A 19,486-nucleotide genomic window follows, 5' to 3' on the forward strand; every position below is an offset into this window, starting at 1 on the left:
GGCTGCAAGACTCACCAATCGGAACCGGCTGCGCGCCGTCTCACGCAATCGGCCGTGACGTCATAGACTTGCCCTAGCACGTCGTCGCCAGGTAATCCACGGATGCATTCAATGCGTCCTGCCCCTTCTCAACCGCTCAGTATGCCCAACGCAACAATCGACGGCCGCGCTCTCCGCCCCTGGTAAAGTCCAAAGTCTCCGGAGAGCCCTGGACGACGGGATTCACAGCAAACGGACATCACTGGCGCTAGACGCACGCTACCGGCCAACACGGGCACCATGTCGCAGCACGTCAGGCACGCAGGCTGGACAGATCACAGTGCCTGCTTCCAACTCGACGCCTTTCGCAGAATTATCCCGAGGCAAGCTGGCATACCCGGCTTACGTGCCGGCTGAACAACTCGAGGGGTCCTGCCGCCCTTCGCCACTAACAACGGGTCATGATGGCGATCATATTGCAGTTCCGGTTTTGTTCCAGGGATGCAAAACCCCGCGCATAGCTCATGCTCATTCATGCACTCTCGCAAAGTTCAGTTTCGTCCTTGAGCACGCCGCGTGGCATACTCCTAACAACCCTTGTTGCTCTAAAGTGCGTCGATATCTCACGCACGTTTGGTTCTGGAGTGGGTCGGCACGGTTCACCGTCACTTTTCGTCCTGCAGAGCATTGATGAACTCCTCGAGCCGCTCCTGCACCTGGCGGACCCGCTTCAGCTCCTCGGCAAGGCTGACCCGACGGCCGGTCAGCAGCGTGCGCTTCTTCTCGGCGTCCAGACTCCAGTCCTCCAGCACCTGGAATGGATCGCGCAAACTTAGGAGCCTTAATCCTACACGCGAGGATAAATTTCAGGCGCGCCACCTACATATACAGCCGCTCTAAATGCTATTCAACCGCTCTACACTCAGGTACACTGACCCTTCGACAGGCGGTGTCTCCTCCACTGTATGATACACTCGGGTACACTGACCCCTCGACAGGCGGTGTCCCCTCACTGTATGATACGCCCAGGTACACTGGCCCGTCGACAGGCGGTATTTCCCCAACTGCATGTTGCACTCCGGCACACTGACCCCCGACAGGCGGTGCCCGCCCCCAACTCACCTCCTTGATCCGCTTCTCCAGCCGGCGCGCCTCGCGGTTGATGATCTGCTGACGGAGCGTGTTGGCCGTGGTGCGCATCATCTGCTGGATCCGCCAGAAGAGCACTACGTCATTGCAGTCGCACTCCTGCTCAGCCACGTCCTGGTGGTAGAGCCAGAACGCCTTGCGACAGTCGTAGGCGCGCGCCAGGGCCTTGCGCAGGAAGAAGCGCCGGTAGACGGGCCGCCACGTGTCCCGAATCAGCTCGTTGTCCACCTCCAGGCCTGAACTCGTCTTGACATTGTTGCGGATGGCCATGATCTCGTCGTAGCCCAGCTGGGGCGGGTGCTCCTGGGGCAGACGATACAAACATCATAGTCTCAGTGAATCAATGACATGAACAGCACATTATCAGCCGATTCAAAAGCACCGTCACTGGAAAAACCCGCACAACAGCACATAAATGCGCCGCGATCTTCACACTCTAAGCTGCCTGCCCAAATGTTAAACCCATACTGCTCGATTTCTTTTGCCAATGCAGTTGTAGCGTTATCTGTGTGTGTGGCTTACGTAGTCGGCGTGCAGAGCCTTATCGAGCTCGGTGCGGACGGCCGCCCTCCGGACGTGCTCGCTGGTAGCGGAGCGCCAGTGCAGCCAGCGCTCCCAGACGCCCGGGCCCGTCATCTCGCGCAGCATCTGCTCTGTCGTCTGGGGAACGGAGCACGCACTGACACACCGACGCAGCGCGCTGCCAGTACCAGGTGCGGCCATTCCGCCGCTGACCGATCTGACCAAATCCGTCGCTCATCCTGCCACCGACCACACAGAGGCCACACCAGCATCGAGGGGCAGCTCAATCAAGTGTGTGGCACCGGACCTTAACACGTCTGAAACGTCAAGCTGGGGCAGCTGACGTCTCGCCAGGGTCCAGTACACTTGCACGACACACAAACCACGTCACATCTTCTGGCCCGAAATACTAACCGACACTCTCACAAATAAGCGCAGGTGAACCGCGCTGGTACACGACGGCTGTATACCGCGGGCGCCATACAAAGCGTCGTCTGTTGCTGCCTTAACCGGTAGCAGCAGGCAACGACGGCATCCAGCCACTGTTCAGAGCTGAGCACCGGCCGGCGGGCGTCGCCCGGACCGCCGCTGTGGCGCCGCGCACCTGCAGCCTGTCCTTGATGCTCTCCTCGAGGAACTGCACGGCGGCGTCCCAGTGCCGCTTGTCGTGCACGGCCCGGTCCTCCAGCGCGTTCAGCTGGATGACGCGCAGCAGCTCGACGGCGCGCTGCTCCCAGTCGTGGTCGTGCAGCGCCTGCTCCACCGCCGCGCGCTTCACCGGGTCGAACAGGCTGTCGTGGTCTCGCCGCCGCTCAGAGCGAGACATGAAGCGCCTGAGGGTGCGCGCTGGGTTACAAACCAGGCCCACCGCAAACATAGTGGGTGAAAGATTACGCAGTTTGTGTTAACCGCTTGTTTTCTTTTCATTGCATCATTTCGCTTGCATTATTTCACGTGTACTCTTCACTTCTGAGGATCCATTACTGCATACAAACGTCTTAAATTTCGGCCCAATGAACCAGACGAATGACCAGTACTTGGTGCCCTTCCGCTGGTGACTGTAAGGTGCCAATACTTGCTGTCCTTACGCCGGTGACGTAAGGTGCCAGTAGTTGGGCGTCCTTACGCCGGCGATGTAAGGTGCCAGTACTTGGCGATGGTCTTTACACCGGTGACGATAGGTGCGCCAGTTTTGCCGACGAGTCGGCTATCAGCACCACAAGAAAGGGAAAAAGGCATAATCGGCACGACTATCAATGCCGGGTAGCACGCACTTGAACTCTTCCTCGAGAGTCTCCCAGCCGACCTCGACGCAGCGTCTCGGCAGGCTGTCGTCCGCCCACTGCTTCAGCTTGATGTCCACCGTGGTATTGAAGGTACCTGAGACCAGGTATTACACGTTAAAAGATGAGCATCGCTGCGATCCGATGCACATGACGGATTCCAGTCGGGTGACCTTGTGGTGATCTTGTGGTGTAACTGTCACACCAGATGATCTCCCGTGGTGGATGCCAGTCAGGTCGCAGTGACCCTTTGGTTTAACTGTCGCATCAGGGGATGATCTCTGGCGGCGAAAGAGTACCAGTGATTGCACTAGGTCAGTGTTCAGCCGACAGGCAGTAGCAGTGTGTCCGCAGCGCGGAGTAATGCTGGCTCTGACCTCAGGACCCTCACTGTCAGCCGGCTGCTTACGGACCGGACCTGGGCAGCTAGGTCACGTTACCCCCAACAGGACTGGTATAAACTAAATGTCAGGGCTAGGAGATGGACGGGAGTGGGACGAAATCCACCGGCGGGGCGCCCGCCGCCGTGTGCACGTCGCAACGCTACGCCATTGGCAGACTGGTGTCGACTCCGGCCAGCTTGTCTTGGCCGCCTGACCATACAGGCTCTCATAAAATTATTGGGGATTTATGCCTCACCAACTGCCAGGGCCATTGCGAGACAGATGCCTGTATTAGGCATCATGTGAGATGCAGTGATGGAGTGGCAGGGGCTGGAACCAAAGGCCGACAGGTCCAGAGCCGAACACTCGAACCCCCCCGCCCCCCCCCCCCCCCCCCCCCAGCTCTCTGGCGTACTCAACTGGCTTCAGTATGACCAACTGGCTTCCGTATGACTTAGTGGCTACCGTTTGTCAAACGGTAGCCGTTAACTGGCTACCGCTTTTGGCATGGGTAGCTCCTCGGACTGCGGTGAGGACGTCAAATGGTAACAACTCGTCCGCTTCAGCTCTGGCAACTTCAGTACCACCGAAAACCTAATGCAGCAGCTCTATCTCTGACCTGCATTGCCGCTCTGCGCAGCCGGCAAGTAGATCTTCTCGAACACGTAGGACACCATCTTCTCCCACAGTCGCTTGTTGAGCGCCTCCTCCCACTGTTTGGGCGACACCATCGAGAGGTTGACCACCTCGTCAAGGATCTCACCACGCGCCTTCTCGAACAGCTCGTCCCGGTCCAGCTCACGCAGCCTGTGAACGGCCCAGGAGTGCCACTGTCAGAACCCAGGGTTCCCAGACTCACGCAGCCTGTGAACAGCCCGGGAGTGCCACCGTCAGAACCCAGGGTTCCCAGACTCACGCAGCCTGTGAACGGCCCGGGAGTGTCGCCGTGAGAACCCAGGGTTCCCAGCCTCACGCAGCCTGTGAACGGCCCGGGAGTGTCACCGTCAGAACCCAGGGTTCCCGGACTTATGCAGCCTGTGAACGGCCCGGGAGTGCCACCGTCAGAACCCAGGGTTCCCAGCCTCACGCAGCCTGTGAACGGCCCGGGAGTGCCACCGTCAGAACCCAGGGTTCCCAGACTCACGCAGCCTGTGAACGGCGCGGGAGTGCCGCCGTGAGAACCCAGGGCTCCCAGACACTGCTGCAGCACCGTCGTGCCAACAGGAACACAGCCTCAGAGGTGTCCGATCACTCACGTACACCGGCAACTGACAGGACAGGCCGGACGGGACTAGACGGTTCCACACACCGGACACCGGGCAGCGAGCGTCCCGGCAGACCGGCACGGACTGAGCCACACGCACGCACGCACACACGCACGCATGCACGCACGCACGCACACACTCACACACACCCGCACCCACACCCACACCCACACACACACACACACAGCAGATTGCTGGCACTTGACCAGCAGGCTAGCACCAAGGCTACCAGGCATTGGTACCAAGCGAATGCAGTGGAAATAAGATGAGATCTTTTTGCCACGCTAACGTCAAAACCTGCGCCGTTGTCGGTCGTCGCCGTCAGCACATTCAGCGTCAGCCTGACGTCCAGAACCCACTACCGTCGGGGTCCAGGGCCGCACCACCAGACGGCCACGTGCTGGCGCGTCTCACCCGGGAAAGTTGTTTTTCCACTCAGCCTCGAGATTGAAGCGAGTGGCCTTGAAGGCGTCCGCCTGCTGCTCCACCGTCTCCCGCACCATCTTCCAGAAGCACTCAGAGACGGCCATGCTGAGGTTGCGTGTGGTACACTGGGCAGAGTTCATCACTCCCGACCTGCGTTCAAACCGGTCACAACGACGTCAGCAACGGCATGCACGCCGCGTGGGTCATCTGCCTCTATTCAGGTCAGCAGAGTCCGATGGTTAGGCCTGTTACAACGACCACGTGAACATCACACAGGTGGACGGTAATTGGCACCTAACATGGTGTCGTACACGGCACAGTGCCGTCGACAGGTGACCATGGATCACGACTCGCGCAAACGCACAAATTACATTGACACAACATCATGTGTCTCAGCAATCCACGTCTGCAGTCGAACGTCATATACTGGGTCAAACATGGATTAAATCACTGCCCTTGAACACTCAAATCAGTTGGCAACGACAGGGCCATGAAAGTTAATGTACACAAACAGATGACGCGCAGTAAGGCGGGTGGTTTGTTTACAACTGAACTGGCAGCCATCAGCTGTAATATATGCTGCACTACATACCGCATTGGGTGAGTATATTACAGACGACATGAAAACGCCCAGCCGCCACTCGATATATGCACTTTCAACAGAACAGGAAGGCATCATGCCCTGACCGGAAGAGCGAAGACTTCTGGAAAAACTGCTCCTCGTAGTTCCTGATCTCGTCGATGCTGTCGTCACTGCTGCCGCGCCCAGTGACAACGGCGAAGTAGCCGAGCGCTTTCATCGGAAACAGCTTGCCCGAGAGGATCTTCCGTATCTGGGGAAAGGAGAGACGGTCACCGCGTGGGAAGGGCTGCGGCGGGACAAAACAGACAGCGCTGCCAGCCGGAAACGCGGCGCAACCTAGACCATTGTGCGATGGCACCGACGGCTGCCGGTGGTCGGCCGGACGAGGAGCACCATCCAGTTAAAAGTAGAACAGGCCCCCAGGGGAGATTTTATGATGCTTTAGACACGCGTGACTGGGAACAGCCGTCCTTGGTACACAACATACAGAACAAGACACACGTGACCGAGGATAGCCGTCAGGCCTGGTACACAACATACAGAACAAGACACACGTGACCGAGGATAGCCGTCAGGCCTGGTACACAACATACAGAACAAGGCACACGTGACCGAGGATAGCCGTCAGGCCTGGTACACAACATACAGAACAAGGCACACGTGACCGAGGACGGCCGTCAGACCTGGTACACAGCATATAGAACAAGACACACGTGACCGAGGATAGCCGTCAGGCCTGGTGCACAGCATACAGAACAAGGCACACGTGACCGAGGATAGCCGTCAGGCCTGGTGCACAGCATACAGAACAAGGCACACGTGACCGAGGATAGCCGTCAGGCCTGGTACACAACATACAGAACAAGGCACACGTGACCGAGGACGGCCGTCAGACCTGGTACACAGCATATAGAACAAGACACACGTCACCGAGGATAGCCGTCAGGCCTGGTGCACAGCATACAGAACAAGGCACACGTGACCGAGGATAGCCGTCAGGCCTGGTGCACAGCACACAGAACAAGGCACACGTGACCGAGGATAGCCGTCAGGCCTGGTGCACAGCATATAGAACAAGACACACGTCACCGAGGACAGCCGTCAGACCTGGTGCACAGCATATAGAACAAGGCACACGTGACCGAGGACGGCCGTCAGACCTGGTGCACAGCATATAGAACAAGGCACATGTAACCAAGGGCAACAGTCAGACCTGATACACGACATATAGAGCAATGTACACGTCACCGAGGACAGCCGTCAGACCTGGCGCACAGCATATAGAACAAGGCACACGTGACCGAGGACGGCCGTCAGACCTGGCGCACAGCATATAGAGCAAGACACACGTCACCGAGGACAGCCGTCAGACCTGGTGCACAGCATACAGAACAAGGCACACGTGACCGAGGACGGCCGTCAGACCTGGTGCACAGCATATAGAACAAGGCACACGTGACCGAGGACGGCCGTCAGACCTGGTGCACAGCATATAGAACAAGGCACATGTGACCACGGGCAACAGTCAGACCTGATACACGACATATAGAGCAATGTACACGTCACCGAGGACAGCCGTCAGGCCTGGTGCACAGCATATAGAACAAGGCACACGTGACCGAGGACGGCCGTCAGACCTGGTGCACAGCATATAGAACAAGGCACATGTAACCAAGGGCAACAGTCAGACCTGATACACGACATGTAGAGCAATGTACACGTCACCGCGGACAGCCGTCAGACCTGGCGCACAGCATATAGAACAAGACACACGTGACCGAGGACAGCCGTCAGACCTGGCGCACAGCATACAGGGCAAGACACACGTCACCGAGGACAGCCGTCAGACCTGGCGCACAGCACATAGAACAAGACACACGTGACCGAGGACAGCCGTCAGACCTGGCGCACAGCATATAGAACAAGACACACGTCACCGAGGACAGCCGTCAGACCTGGTGCACAGCATATAGAACAAGACACACGTCACCGAGGACAGCCGTCAGGCCTGGTGCACAGCATATAGAACAAGGCACACGTGACCGAGGACGGCCGTCAGACCTGGTGCACAGCATATAGAACAAGGCACATGTAACCAAGGGCAACAGTCAGACCTGATACACGACATATAGAGCAATGTACACGTCACCGAGGACAGCCGTCAGACCTGGCGCACAGCATATAGAACAAGACACACGTGACCGAGGACAGCCGTCAGACCTGGTGCACAGCATATAGAACAAGACACACGTGACCGAGGACAGCCGTCAGACCTGGCGCACAGCATATAGAACAAGACACACGTGACCGAGGACAGCCGTCGGACCTGGCGCACAGCATATAGAACAAGACACACGTCACCGAGGACAGCCGTCAGACCTGGTGCACAGCATATAGAACAAGACACACGTGACCGAGGACAGCCGTCAGACCTGGTGCACAGCATATAGAACAAGACACACGTCACCGAGGACAGCTGTCAGGCCTGGTGCACAGCATACAGAACAAGGCACACGTGACCGAGGACGGCCGTCAGACCTGGCGCACAGCATATAGAACAAGACACACGTCACCGAGGACAGCCGTCAGACCTGGTGCACAGCATATAGAACAAGACACACGTGACCGAGGACAGCCGTCAGACCTGGTGCACAGCATATAGAACAAGGCACACGTCACCGAGGACAGCCGTCAGACCTGGTGCACAGCATATAGAACAAGGCACATGTAACCAAGGGCAACAGTCAGACCTGATACACGACATATAGAGCAATGTACACGTCACCGAGGACAGCCGTCAGGCCTGGTGCACAGCATATAGAACAAGACACACGTGACCGAGGACAGCCGTCAGACCTGGTGCACAGCATATAGAACAAGACACACGTGACCGAGGACAGCCGTCAGACCTGGTGCACAGCATATAGAACAAGACACACGTGACCGAGGACAGCCGTCAGACCTGGTGCACAGCATACAGGGCAAGACGGAAGCGAAGTCCCATGGGATGAGTACGCAATATGGAGTCCGTTGGATAAACGACGTCGTAGAGGGGTGTTTGGTGAGTAAAACCACGGGAAAACCGTACGTGACTTACTGAAGCCATTGCAAACGAGCATGTTATGATGCTATTTCACTATAGCATTTCCTCACGGCTGGGTTACTTACTCGGTCCGGGTTGGCTAAATTCTGCTCAGCCAAATCCACCTTCGTCAGCACAAAAATCGTTCGCTTGCCAGTCGGGTCCATTTTTGAAACTAGCTCTGAAGAAAAACAAATGTTATTCAGTACATAATCCATTTTGGTGAGGGATACACGGATATGCCTACATTGCTCCACCCCAAAATGTTTTCGTTTATAACTATCCACAGACTTCCGCACGCAAACATTCTAATGGCAGATTTTGCCATTGGATGGCAGAACATGCCATTGGAATGACACACAATTATTGACATCAAGACGATAGTTAGTTCGTTCGGCGATAGACGATCGTTCGATAGTTCGCACACCCACTGCACGTGCACCATTAAGCAGATACAGTCGAGTTTTACGTAGTCTTTTACAAAGCAGATTAAGTACTGATTAACGAACCGCTGTCGATGAGCACTTGGACACACACCCAAGCAGCCACCGCAACGTGTCAAGCGGGCGGTATCATCGCCGGACGACCCCATACCATTGTCAGATGGGCCCCACCATACCCCGCGCCGCAGCATACCCGTAACGGTGCTCCGTTCGCCGGGCGACCCCATACCAGCGTCAGATGGGCCCCACCATACCCTGCGCCGCAGCATACCCGTAACGTTGCTCCGTTCGCCGGGCGACCCCATACCAGTGTCAGATGGGCCCCACCATACCCTGCGCCGCAGCATACCCGTAACGGTGCTCCGTTCGCCGGGCGACCCCATACCATTGTCAGATGGGCCCCACCATACCCTGCGCCGCAGCATACCCGTAACGTTGCTCCGTTCGCCGGGCGACCCCATACCAGTGTCAGATGGGCCCCACCATACCCTGCGCCGCAGCATACCCGTAACGGTGCTCCGTTCGCCGGGCGACCCCATACCAGTGCCAGATGGGCCCCACCACACCCTGCGCCGCAGCATACCCGTAACGTTGCTCCGTTCGCCAGACGACCCTATACTAGTGTTAGATGGGCTCCACCATACCCTGCCCTGCAGCATACTCGTAACGTTGCTCCGTTCGCCGGGCGACCCCATACCAGCGTCAGATGGGCTCCACCATACCCTGCGCCGCAGCATACCCGTAGCGTTGCTCCGTTCGCCAGACGACCCTATACTAGTGTTAGATGGGCCCCACCACACCCTGCCCTGCAGCATGCCCGTAACGTTGCTCCGTTCGCCGGGTGACCCCATACCAGAGTCAGATGGGCCCCACCATACCCTGCGCCGCAGCATACCCGTAACGTTGCTCCGTTCGGCGTCAATGCTGCCGTCCTGTATGCAGAGGATGATGGCGTTGGGGTTGGCCATATGGTTCTCGGACATGGCGCTGATGGCCTGGCGCGTGTCCACGGCCATCTCCACCGTCTCGGTGCTGATGACGCCCGGCAGGTCCACCAGCACCATGCGCGGCAGGCCCGGGCCGCGCACCGTCATCGAAATCACCTCCTGGCTCACCGTCTTGCCGCCGCGCACCGAGTTCAGCATGCGCAGCTCCACCTGCCGGCGGTGCCCGGAGCGCGGTTTGAGGACGCCCGCTGAGTGGCGGTGTGCATTACACGCTTTGGTGCCGCCACTGCAGGCGAACTGAACAGGACGACGGGCCTTCCAAAGGCGAAGGAACAAGGACGTTGAGTTTTATTAAGTCATCTGTTGTTCTCAATTCGCATAAATGAAAATCCATACGTTGTCTCGACTTTTCAAAACTTCGCGCGCGCCACCCACCAAAAGCGGGCATCCAATTGAAAACGTAAACAGCTTCCACATTCATTGATCTGATCAAGTAATTCAAAGCTATACCTCTTTTCTGAGATCCCTGAGGTCAGTCTCGTTGGACAGATCAAACTCGCGGCTGGAGTCCTTGAACTGGGCAATGTGGTATGGGCCCTCCGAGAGGGTCACCTTGACCGGGGCGCGGGTCATCATTTCGCCGGCACCGCTGTGGGGCAAACAACGCTCGTCACACGATAGTCATCTGGTTCGGACCATCTGTCATCCTCCCAACTGCACCACCGTAAAGCAGCAAACCTCATGACAGTTCATATTTTACAACCGGACACATATTGTACCACACAGGCGAGCCTGACTACAGAACGACAGCAGAAAAGGGAACTAACTTGGAATGCTGGCGTATAGACATGTTTCTGTTCCAATTCACCTGAAGTATTACAGCTAATCGGCACATTGTAGGATGGTCGTGGTATACACGATCATCTAAAGGATGGATATATTACTAGGGCAAAATTATCACATCATCCGAGAGATCGTCATATCTCCACTGTCCTACGACTGAAATATTCGTTTCACGAAAGCATAAAAAATTTCGCCTGGAGGGGATTCATAATACCGACAAAGTCAGTACCATATCGATTTCTCCCAGCCGCGCCACGATGTGCCCAGCCACATTGCTTACTGTTCTGTGAGATAGTGAGCTGAGGCCATGCGTTTTTCGCACGCCAATATTCACCATAGCATCCACCTAACGTGTAGGCCTCGTTACTCCAGCTAGCATCTTTCTCGAGATGGTCGATGGCGCCAATGGCGATCCCAAGCTCAAGTCCGGCAGTTCGCAAAAATACGACACTGTCGAGTTAACAGCTAAAATAATTGTGCGCGTTAATGCGGGATGAGCGAGCAAGCGAGCGAGCGACCCTTTGCTCGGCTCTCCAGGCACTTGCTAAGAAACGTCAAAAAAAGAACCTGTAAACGCGTCCACAATTTTATCTTTAGGTGTAATCATAGCGTATGGGGACTTTGCCTCTCACCGACCGCCAGGGTTATTCCGAGACGCGTACCTTTATGAGGTATCATGTGGATGCGGTGGCCGCGTGATCGGAGCCGAGCCCTAGACCGACAGGTCCAGAGGCCAGCGACATAACCAATGTAGCATTATCGCCCAATTTTCTTAAAAAGCGTACCATTTTACGTGATTGGTTAGACGGCTGATGGCTAACTTTGTTTGGTTTTCGTTGTCCTGGTGTCCAGTGAATGTTAACTGATTACGAGGGGCGATTTCCCTGTGGCGGCTGACGCGCGTGGGACGGCACCACATGCCGGCTCCTCACCAATCTGACGCATCACGAATCCTAATCGATTTGACACACCATGGAAGTCTTGTCGCAAAAGACTGCTTTTCCAGGAATCATCTCCAGGACGAATGTATTTTGCATTTGGGAAGTATTTTGTTATTAAATTACATTCCAGAAATCCATGCATCCAAACGGTTCGAATTAAATCTTTAAAAAGCCTTCCCACGAGAAAGTACTAGCGCGTCATCATTTCGAAAGCAAATGCCTTACCCTTACGGGGGCATACCGGCATGCGACCATACCGAAAACGGAGTACTAGGAAAAGATCCGCACGCGAGTATTCATCACAAAAATGGGACTTTTAACGGAGGAAGGTGCTAATAACCTGGCGAGTTACACCACCTCGAGGAGGGATGTCTACCAGGAACAATGCCGGTGCGTTCGATCATCTCCAGGATGGAGACCTTACCGGGGGAATATTCTGGCGCGTGCTATCATCTCGAGGACGGACGTCTTGCCGGAGCTCTGATCACCCACTACCACCACCCGCGGCAGGTGGTCCTGCGTGCTGTATGACGAGTCGTAGTCGTTCAGCTCGTCCAGCACCTCGCTATACATGTCAATCAATGACTTCTGCCAACGAAACCGAGAGGCGTTTGATTTGTCGGCCTACGGAAAAAAACAAGCCAACGCGCAGAAAAGGCGCTCACTTTTCAACCAACACGATTAAAATGTTGCGCAAAGGAATAATCCGTCATCGGGAAGGAGCATGGCAGACAAATACCAGTGGCCATCGCGGGTCTATTGACGCTGAGATTATTCCGCCGATCTAACACATGATCCTTGGTGACATTAAAATATCTAATATCACACTACGAAAATGACGATTAAAATTCGATGATAACTCGGCCACAGGACTGAACGGCATCTCCGCGGGGGCAGAGATGACAACGTCCCCTTTTCCCCCTCCCCCGTCCCCCCCCCCCCCCCCCCCCAGTTGTGGGCACGCTGGCAACGCCGCTGCGCACCTTGATTTTCCTCTGCACCACCGTCTCGTTCCCGCGCAGCAGCAGACGCTTGCGCAGCTCCTTGTTGTCGCGTTCGACCTTTTCGAGCTCGCGCTGATATTTAAGCTGCACATCCGCCAGCTCCTGCTGCAGCGAGTCCAGCTTCTGCTGCATCGTCACTGCAGGCAGCAGCAAGCTCAGAGTCACGGCGTGACTGGGACCAGGGTTAACAGGCGAGCGACACGCTCGGGGTCACCGGGCGGCGTGCACGGGGTCTCTAAGCTTCAGTCTCGGGGTCAAAGGTAACTGGGTGAAAGGATTATAGTCCCTGGGGCACCATGATCCCAGTCGGCGCAGCCCAGCCTGTTGTGTGTTGTCCCACTCCCTGGCCCGGCCTTCGTCGCGCCGGCGCGGCGCCGTACCGTTCTGCTTCGTGTCGTCTCCAGAGGTGGTGGTGGGCCGTGTGAAGGCGAACGCGGCGGCCGGCGCGGCCTCCATCGGGTCACCATCACCGGGGTCTGCCGGCACGCGGCCGGAGCGTCAGGCGCGCCATACGACGACGCGCAGCACCGAAACCGGCGCACCGCCGCGCAGCAAAGGTCTCCACCAAAATATCACAAGACACGAACAGAGCACAACTTATATGCCTGGACGATGAATGATGACCTGAGAACTCGGCGAAAGCCAAAATAGAAACGAAATGGAGAAGGAGTGAATCAGAATGCGATTGAGCGCAATACCAGAACATTAACAATTCAAGCACAGAAAGGAGGTATGTAAATAAATAGAAGAGAGCTATATGTTTCAATTAAAATACGTCCCAGACCATGACATGACATGACGTAAGAGAATCTACAGTTTGCATTGAACTGCAATCAACTGGCACTGCAATGTCAACACATTACTCAGATACACCATTTGGTAGAAAGGTTTGATTCCACACACCTGTTTGAAATGGTCCAAGGCCAAGGAAACGCAAACCTAAAAGCAAAACAGGAGTATAAACGGGACGGAACAACAAACTTAGAAAACGATGTTTTGTCAAATGTAGAGATCGTGAAGTTTGCGTGGAAAACCTCAGGCACCATTACTCGTGTCAGCGCCAGCACGTCGGAGAATCAGCGTCCATAGCTCTGCACCAGCAGCCACCCACAGTACAAGCCCCCAACAAAAGAAGTGTGGAGACACATGACACGACCGTGTTCTACGACAGGTGCTCGCATTCTGAGGCCAGTGATCTCATACTACAAAAGGGCCGGCCGGCGTCAAATAAGCAGGTCAGGCGGCAGCCAAATTCATACGCAGCAGCGGCAAGCTGATCAAATATAAACAGCAAACTATGTTGTTATCTACCGAGTGTCCCGATGCATCCAGCAGCTTTGCTTGCCAGCGAGGCAATCAATACATTATTGCCCGGGAGTTCACGTCCCAGCGTCTGCCAGAGCCGTTTCGAGACGGGATGTCTTCACTGGGCACCAGATAGGATGTGGTAGTGGTGTGGCCCGGACCGCAATCAAAGACCGAGAAGTGCAGAGGGAGCATCCTAACCACTGCATCACCCCTGATCCCGAGTCAGTCTCCCAAGGCACAACTGTTGCGGTGTTGACTTTATAATTGGTGGCTCTTTCAGGACTGTGAGTCGTTTTTTCAACTATCAAGAGCCATGTATGCTGGAGCGCACATGCAGCGTGTAAAGGACATGGAAAGGCAGCTGGGCGCATGAGGCAGGGGGACGAAACCAAGCGCGGCTTCGGTTTCGCAAATCAGGGGACTTCCTCAAATAGTTTCGAGTTCGGCTTCGGCTTTGTGTAATCTTGATCAACCACCTTCGGCTTCGGCTTGGAATTCGAACGATATCTGAGTCATGGCTTTGGCTTTGGCCTCATGTGAAACTGAACTACGAGTTTTCCTTCATCAGCCATTGTTTTACACTGCAGCTACGACTTTAATTCGCGGAAACGATCTTGCCCGACATGTCACTATAATATACCGCACCTCAGGGCCAATTTACGCCTGGCAGCAGCTGCACTATCCGTCCAAAACACCGTGTACATATCAACACAAAGGAGAGAGGTGATAACCCAACATTATCTTCCGTCCGTAATGTTAACACCTCTCCCAATCACTACACCAAACCCCCGCCATCTTGTCTGATCGCAGTTTTAGTGGACGCGAAAATGGTGTCGATTTCACAACATGACGTTGTACACCTAACACTGCTTTGGCGTCGGTCTCGCGATATTGAAATGATGGCGTTGACTTCAGCTTCGCGTTCCCTAAGTCCGAAGCCGCTGAGTGCGGCCTCGGCTCCGTGCGTCCACAGTTTGAAGCCAGTGGCGTTGGATTCGAGTCCACATTTTAAAATACGAGGCTGCTGGCTTCCGCTTCAAATTTGCAGCGGCAAACTTCAAAGCCATCGGCTTCGGCTCCCGCTTCATCTCACTGCCTAGGCTCTTCAGCTCACTGTTGTAGCTTCGGCGTTGGATTCGTTGTCGAGGCCAGAGGCCCCGTCCCCATACCTGATACACATACGGTACTGTTCGGTATAGCGATGCGTCGTGTCTGTGTTTTTGTAAGATGATGCACACGCCAGTGATCTCTGATCGTGTCTATCGTGGCGCGCAAGTGACAAGCTGCGAACATTTCGGCAGCTTCGCCAGCGAACGTGTTTCGGAGAGTTTGAAATTACAGTGGGAATTTCCACGGTCGACACCTCAAGACGGCTTATTATGCTCTCTAATGCACGTATTCGTGAAAACCCCTTGGAGGATCCGAGTAAATGGGCCTCAAAACAGCAAAGAGCAAGCGGCGGTGGCAGTTATTACAGCCAACAGGCAAGGTCGCGGAGGGGGTTGGGGTGGGGGTTGGGGGGCGAGACCTGGGTCGCCGGACGGTGCACCCTCCGAAGCCTTGATAGCGTCGTCCAGCCGCTGCTGGAACCATTCGCGGAAGTCGGTCATCTTGTCTCCATACAGCTCCTTTGTCTTCGGATCTGCCGGCCACATTGCCAGTTGATATTTCAGCATTCAGGATGATTAGTGGAGCCCTGCATGGATTAACGTACTTTGGTATTTAGCTGAATACCTTTCAGCCGAGTCCAGGCTATGCAGAGTCGAGCAAGAGAATGTGTGACGTGGCGACGCAGCTTGACATTATTTTTAGCTAGAAGCGCACTTTTCATCTTCCGATTTCCGTATCGGCCACACAACTCAATGTAAGATCACTCGTATAGAAATGTGGCGCTCTCGGGTGGTGTGATAAATACCGGAAAACGCTTCATCACCTATCCAATCCGAGTCAGGGCCAAATCGAGCATTGTTTATATAATTCACATCACGTGACCTTCTAAGCATAGCGCGCAGCTTACCGAATTCGATGGCAGAAAACGAATCCCTGAACTTATCCTTGAACGTGATCATCTTGCCCCTGAATGCGTCGACCGATTCATTCGAAGGCAGAATATTGTTCAACCAGCCCACATCTGGAAGACCCTTCTTAAAGTCTTCATAAGACTGCGGAAGGATACACCTTTATGTGAATATGCTTGGACACTGCGGAACGCGTCATGGACTACCAGCAACCGCACGCCGACCATTACGATCGAGGTATGTGCGGGCAATCACGACGTGTGAATGAAGATTCCCTCTTCCCCAGGCCCTTCCCCTGCCGGTACATCTTAACATCACCTTCAAAATAAGCAGCTAACGAAGGATATCATCTGCAAGCCGGACATATCTGACATTAAACGGTGACGGGTAATGATAATATATGCACTCTGATGAACGCAGAGACAGTACAGCTCCCGCCAGCCCGTGCTCTTTCATGATCAACCACTTCTGCTTCCTTCCTCACAGCGCTATTTTCCGAGTTCTGACGCTGACCCAGTCCTCCCTGGACCAGCTGTTACGTACCTTCTGGATGGAGTAGCCGCCGGCCAGAGTGCCGCCGAGGAGCAGGTAGCGGATCTTGAGCGCGCCACGGACGATCCGCGCCAGGAGCATGATGATGTCGCGTGCGCCGACGGGCGCGGCCAACAGCGCAGACCAGAGGAGCAGCCGCTGCCGGCAACACAGGATACAGGGTGAGGCGGGCCAGCGGCAGGGCGCGGGGCGCGGACGCTGGCTGGGGTACAGTGTGTGGGGGCGGTGTCAAATACCTGACATGCCCAGTGAGATAGGGAAGTGCAAGGGTAGGTAAGACACATATGCGCACAGACACACACATACATTATACACAGGCATGCACGCACCAAGAGATAAGCTGGATAACGTTTCGATCGGAACACTTTGCTTCCTTAAAATCTAACCGGCTTATCCCACAGCCTGTGGTTTGGTCAGTGTATCTTTACCGGTTGGCACTATTTCTAACGCCCGCGAAAATGGTAAAAGGTTTATCGGGGAGTGTATTTCAAAGTCACCTTGGCATTCATAACGTCATAATAACGTCATTCAAATCCAACCATTCAATGAGCGGTGCGGCGGTCAATGCCATAAAAATATAATTGTTGAGGCATTCATATCTGGCGTTCGTGAGCACCATTTCCAATATAACGGCCGCCAATTGACCCTCAATCAATGTGCAAGGTATGATGAAATAATCAAACCATGCCGCACTCAGGAGTATATTTACTCAACAGAGAAGTGAGCTGTCTAGAGCAGTCATTTCCATTCAAAAAGTATACCAAAAGTTGCAATTGAGCTTGTTTCATCATATATCATGCTTGATTGAATGCCTTCATATGCAAAACACTCCCTTTGAAGTGGGTATGCCACCTTTTGCGTACCCAATTGGCACCTGGGCAAGTGGATAAACATTCACAAGCACAAACACAGACTTTGACAACAGTCACAAGCACAGATGACTCAAAGCTTCCCTGATAGCATTTTAGCAACAGGACCAGAGAGGAAATGCTCAAAGGCATGAAAAAACCGTTATACCAGACTTTTGGCCGAGGTAGCAGAAATTGGGTTGCATAAAATCCAGCCAGCTGGTTTAGGAGCCTGCTGGATGACCTTGGTCAAGTGACATTTTTTCCATAACCACCTTGGAAAGACTGGTCTCTGGAAAAGTGCTTCATTGTGGGCTAGGATGATCAGCTCTGGACTTATTGGTCTTGGCTCTGAGCCCCTACCATGCCAGCACAGCATGACACATACCTCCCAAGGCATCTGTCCTGAACAGGTCCTTGTTGTCAGTGAGACATAATGCAGCAATCATTATCATTAATCAACTTAGGGCCTGAGGCAAGATGAACTTTATATAGGCAAGGCAAGATTAATTATACAGGCAAGGCAAGATAAATGACACCATTTACTAATATGCTGCAAAGTTACAAAAGACTAAAATTGCTGCAGCCTAAGACTGTTAATTACCCTGTTCAAATAAGAATGCACTATACAAAAAGTCTGTCAACCATTAGTGGACCAATAACATCTGCCCCAAGCTATGAGCCAACAACCCACATACCTGATAACTCCTTAGCATATGTGTGAACATAAAACAAAAACAAAAACCAGAATTGCAACTTGCTACATACCCTACCAGTGCCTGCTTCAACACAACCCACCTAACGTTTGTAATGCCAGCACGTCTTGACCCTACCCGTCAGATCCTGAAAACTATATGGACAGTACTTAGCACTTAATAGACTGCAACAAAGCAAGGATTGTGTACATGTAGCAACCTCCCAGCCCACATCCATTGAAATTCAGTGACACCAATGGTGCTCTTGTCAATTAAGCCCCATTTTACAGCTTGGGTGGTTTCCAAGCCTACAAGTAACATTATACACATCATGAAATGGTGATTCATATGTGTGTACTTATTGACCAGCTTAATACAAATCACTGCAGGCACAAAGCTTTATCAATTTACTGGTATGGAACAGCTATGGGCAACAACGACACATGCTATCTATAACTGTGACTTTGATTATTTCAATGTAATTCGCTTTTAACGGCCAAAACTTGCACCATGGAAGGAGTACCTTTACATGAGCACAAAACACCCGTTATGCATGTAATGCACATGCACACACAGGTGAAGGCACATGTCAAAGACCAGTCTTGCCTACAGTGATGGCATTACTGTGCTTAATGGAACATACTTCTTGCTTTATTATGTTCTCCACATTTGTTCAAGCCCCAAATCAGTGCATTCCAAAATACATGCAAAAAAGCAATTTGCTGGTCCACAGAAACCTAGAATGTCTAACCTATAACCTAATCAGACTCAAGAAATCAATACCAGTATCCATCTCTGAGGTTAAAAAGCATAACAAAGTTCACAAAGAGTACATGCTTTTGCAGAGCCACAGCAGCCCTAATGTTGAGTCGCCCTACCTACCAATGTCGGGATCACCCCTATCATATGCAATTTGGCTCCCAATAACCCATTTGCTGTCTGAAATAATTTGAGCCAAAAATGTTGCAAAAGGAAAAATTAAAAAAGTTAACATTATTTCAGTGTCTCTCAGCTAACAACAGACAGGTGATCATATTTTGTTGCACAAAGGTCACTATATTTTACTTTAAAATGAAGAACAAACATCCTATTTCTGATTAACATGAGTCTAAGGGCATTATCCTACAGATGATGTTTGCTGCCATATTCTTCCAGCCTTGTTTATAACAAAAGTTGTGTATCTCTCTCTGCTGTGCAGATCACTTATCAGGACTG

At 53.6% G+C, this 19,486-nt stretch overlaps 1 protein-coding gene across 1 annotated transcript; it reads right to left on the reverse strand.

The window, feature by feature from the left end:
- Positions 1 to 644: 644 nt before the first annotated feature.
- On the reverse strand, positions 645 to 17,456 carry LOC119110512 (dynamin-like 120 kDa protein, mitochondrial). The gene is made up of 19 exons (XM_037234367.1): positions 17,438 to 17,456; positions 16,720 to 16,866; positions 16,176 to 16,320; positions 15,687 to 15,800; positions 13,754 to 13,789; positions 13,231 to 13,326; positions 12,830 to 12,987; positions 12,271 to 12,434; positions 10,573 to 10,711; positions 10,011 to 10,272; positions 8,759 to 8,853; positions 5,695 to 5,840; positions 4,996 to 5,157; positions 3,936 to 4,123; positions 2,925 to 3,030; positions 2,255 to 2,483; positions 1,651 to 1,788; positions 1,102 to 1,431; positions 645 to 791 (listed from the first exon to the last, which is right to left on the reverse strand). Exons 2-19 carry the CDS (start codon positions 16,807 to 16,809, stop codon positions 645 to 647), a joined length of 2,745 nt encoding a protein of 914 aa, XP_037090262.1. The 5' UTR covers positions 16,810 to 16,866; positions 17,438 to 17,456.
- Positions 17,457 to 19,486: the final 2,030 nt, after the last annotated feature.

This window comes from Pollicipes pollicipes, unplaced genomic scaffold (assembly GCF_011947565.3).
Source record: "Pollicipes pollicipes isolate AB1234 unplaced genomic scaffold, Ppol_2.1 Scaffold_7231;HRSCAF=8579_pilon_pilon_pilon, whole genome shotgun sequence".
Lineage (NCBI taxonomy): Eukaryota > Metazoa > Arthropoda > Thecostraca > Pollicipedomorpha > Pollicipedidae > Pollicipes > Pollicipes pollicipes.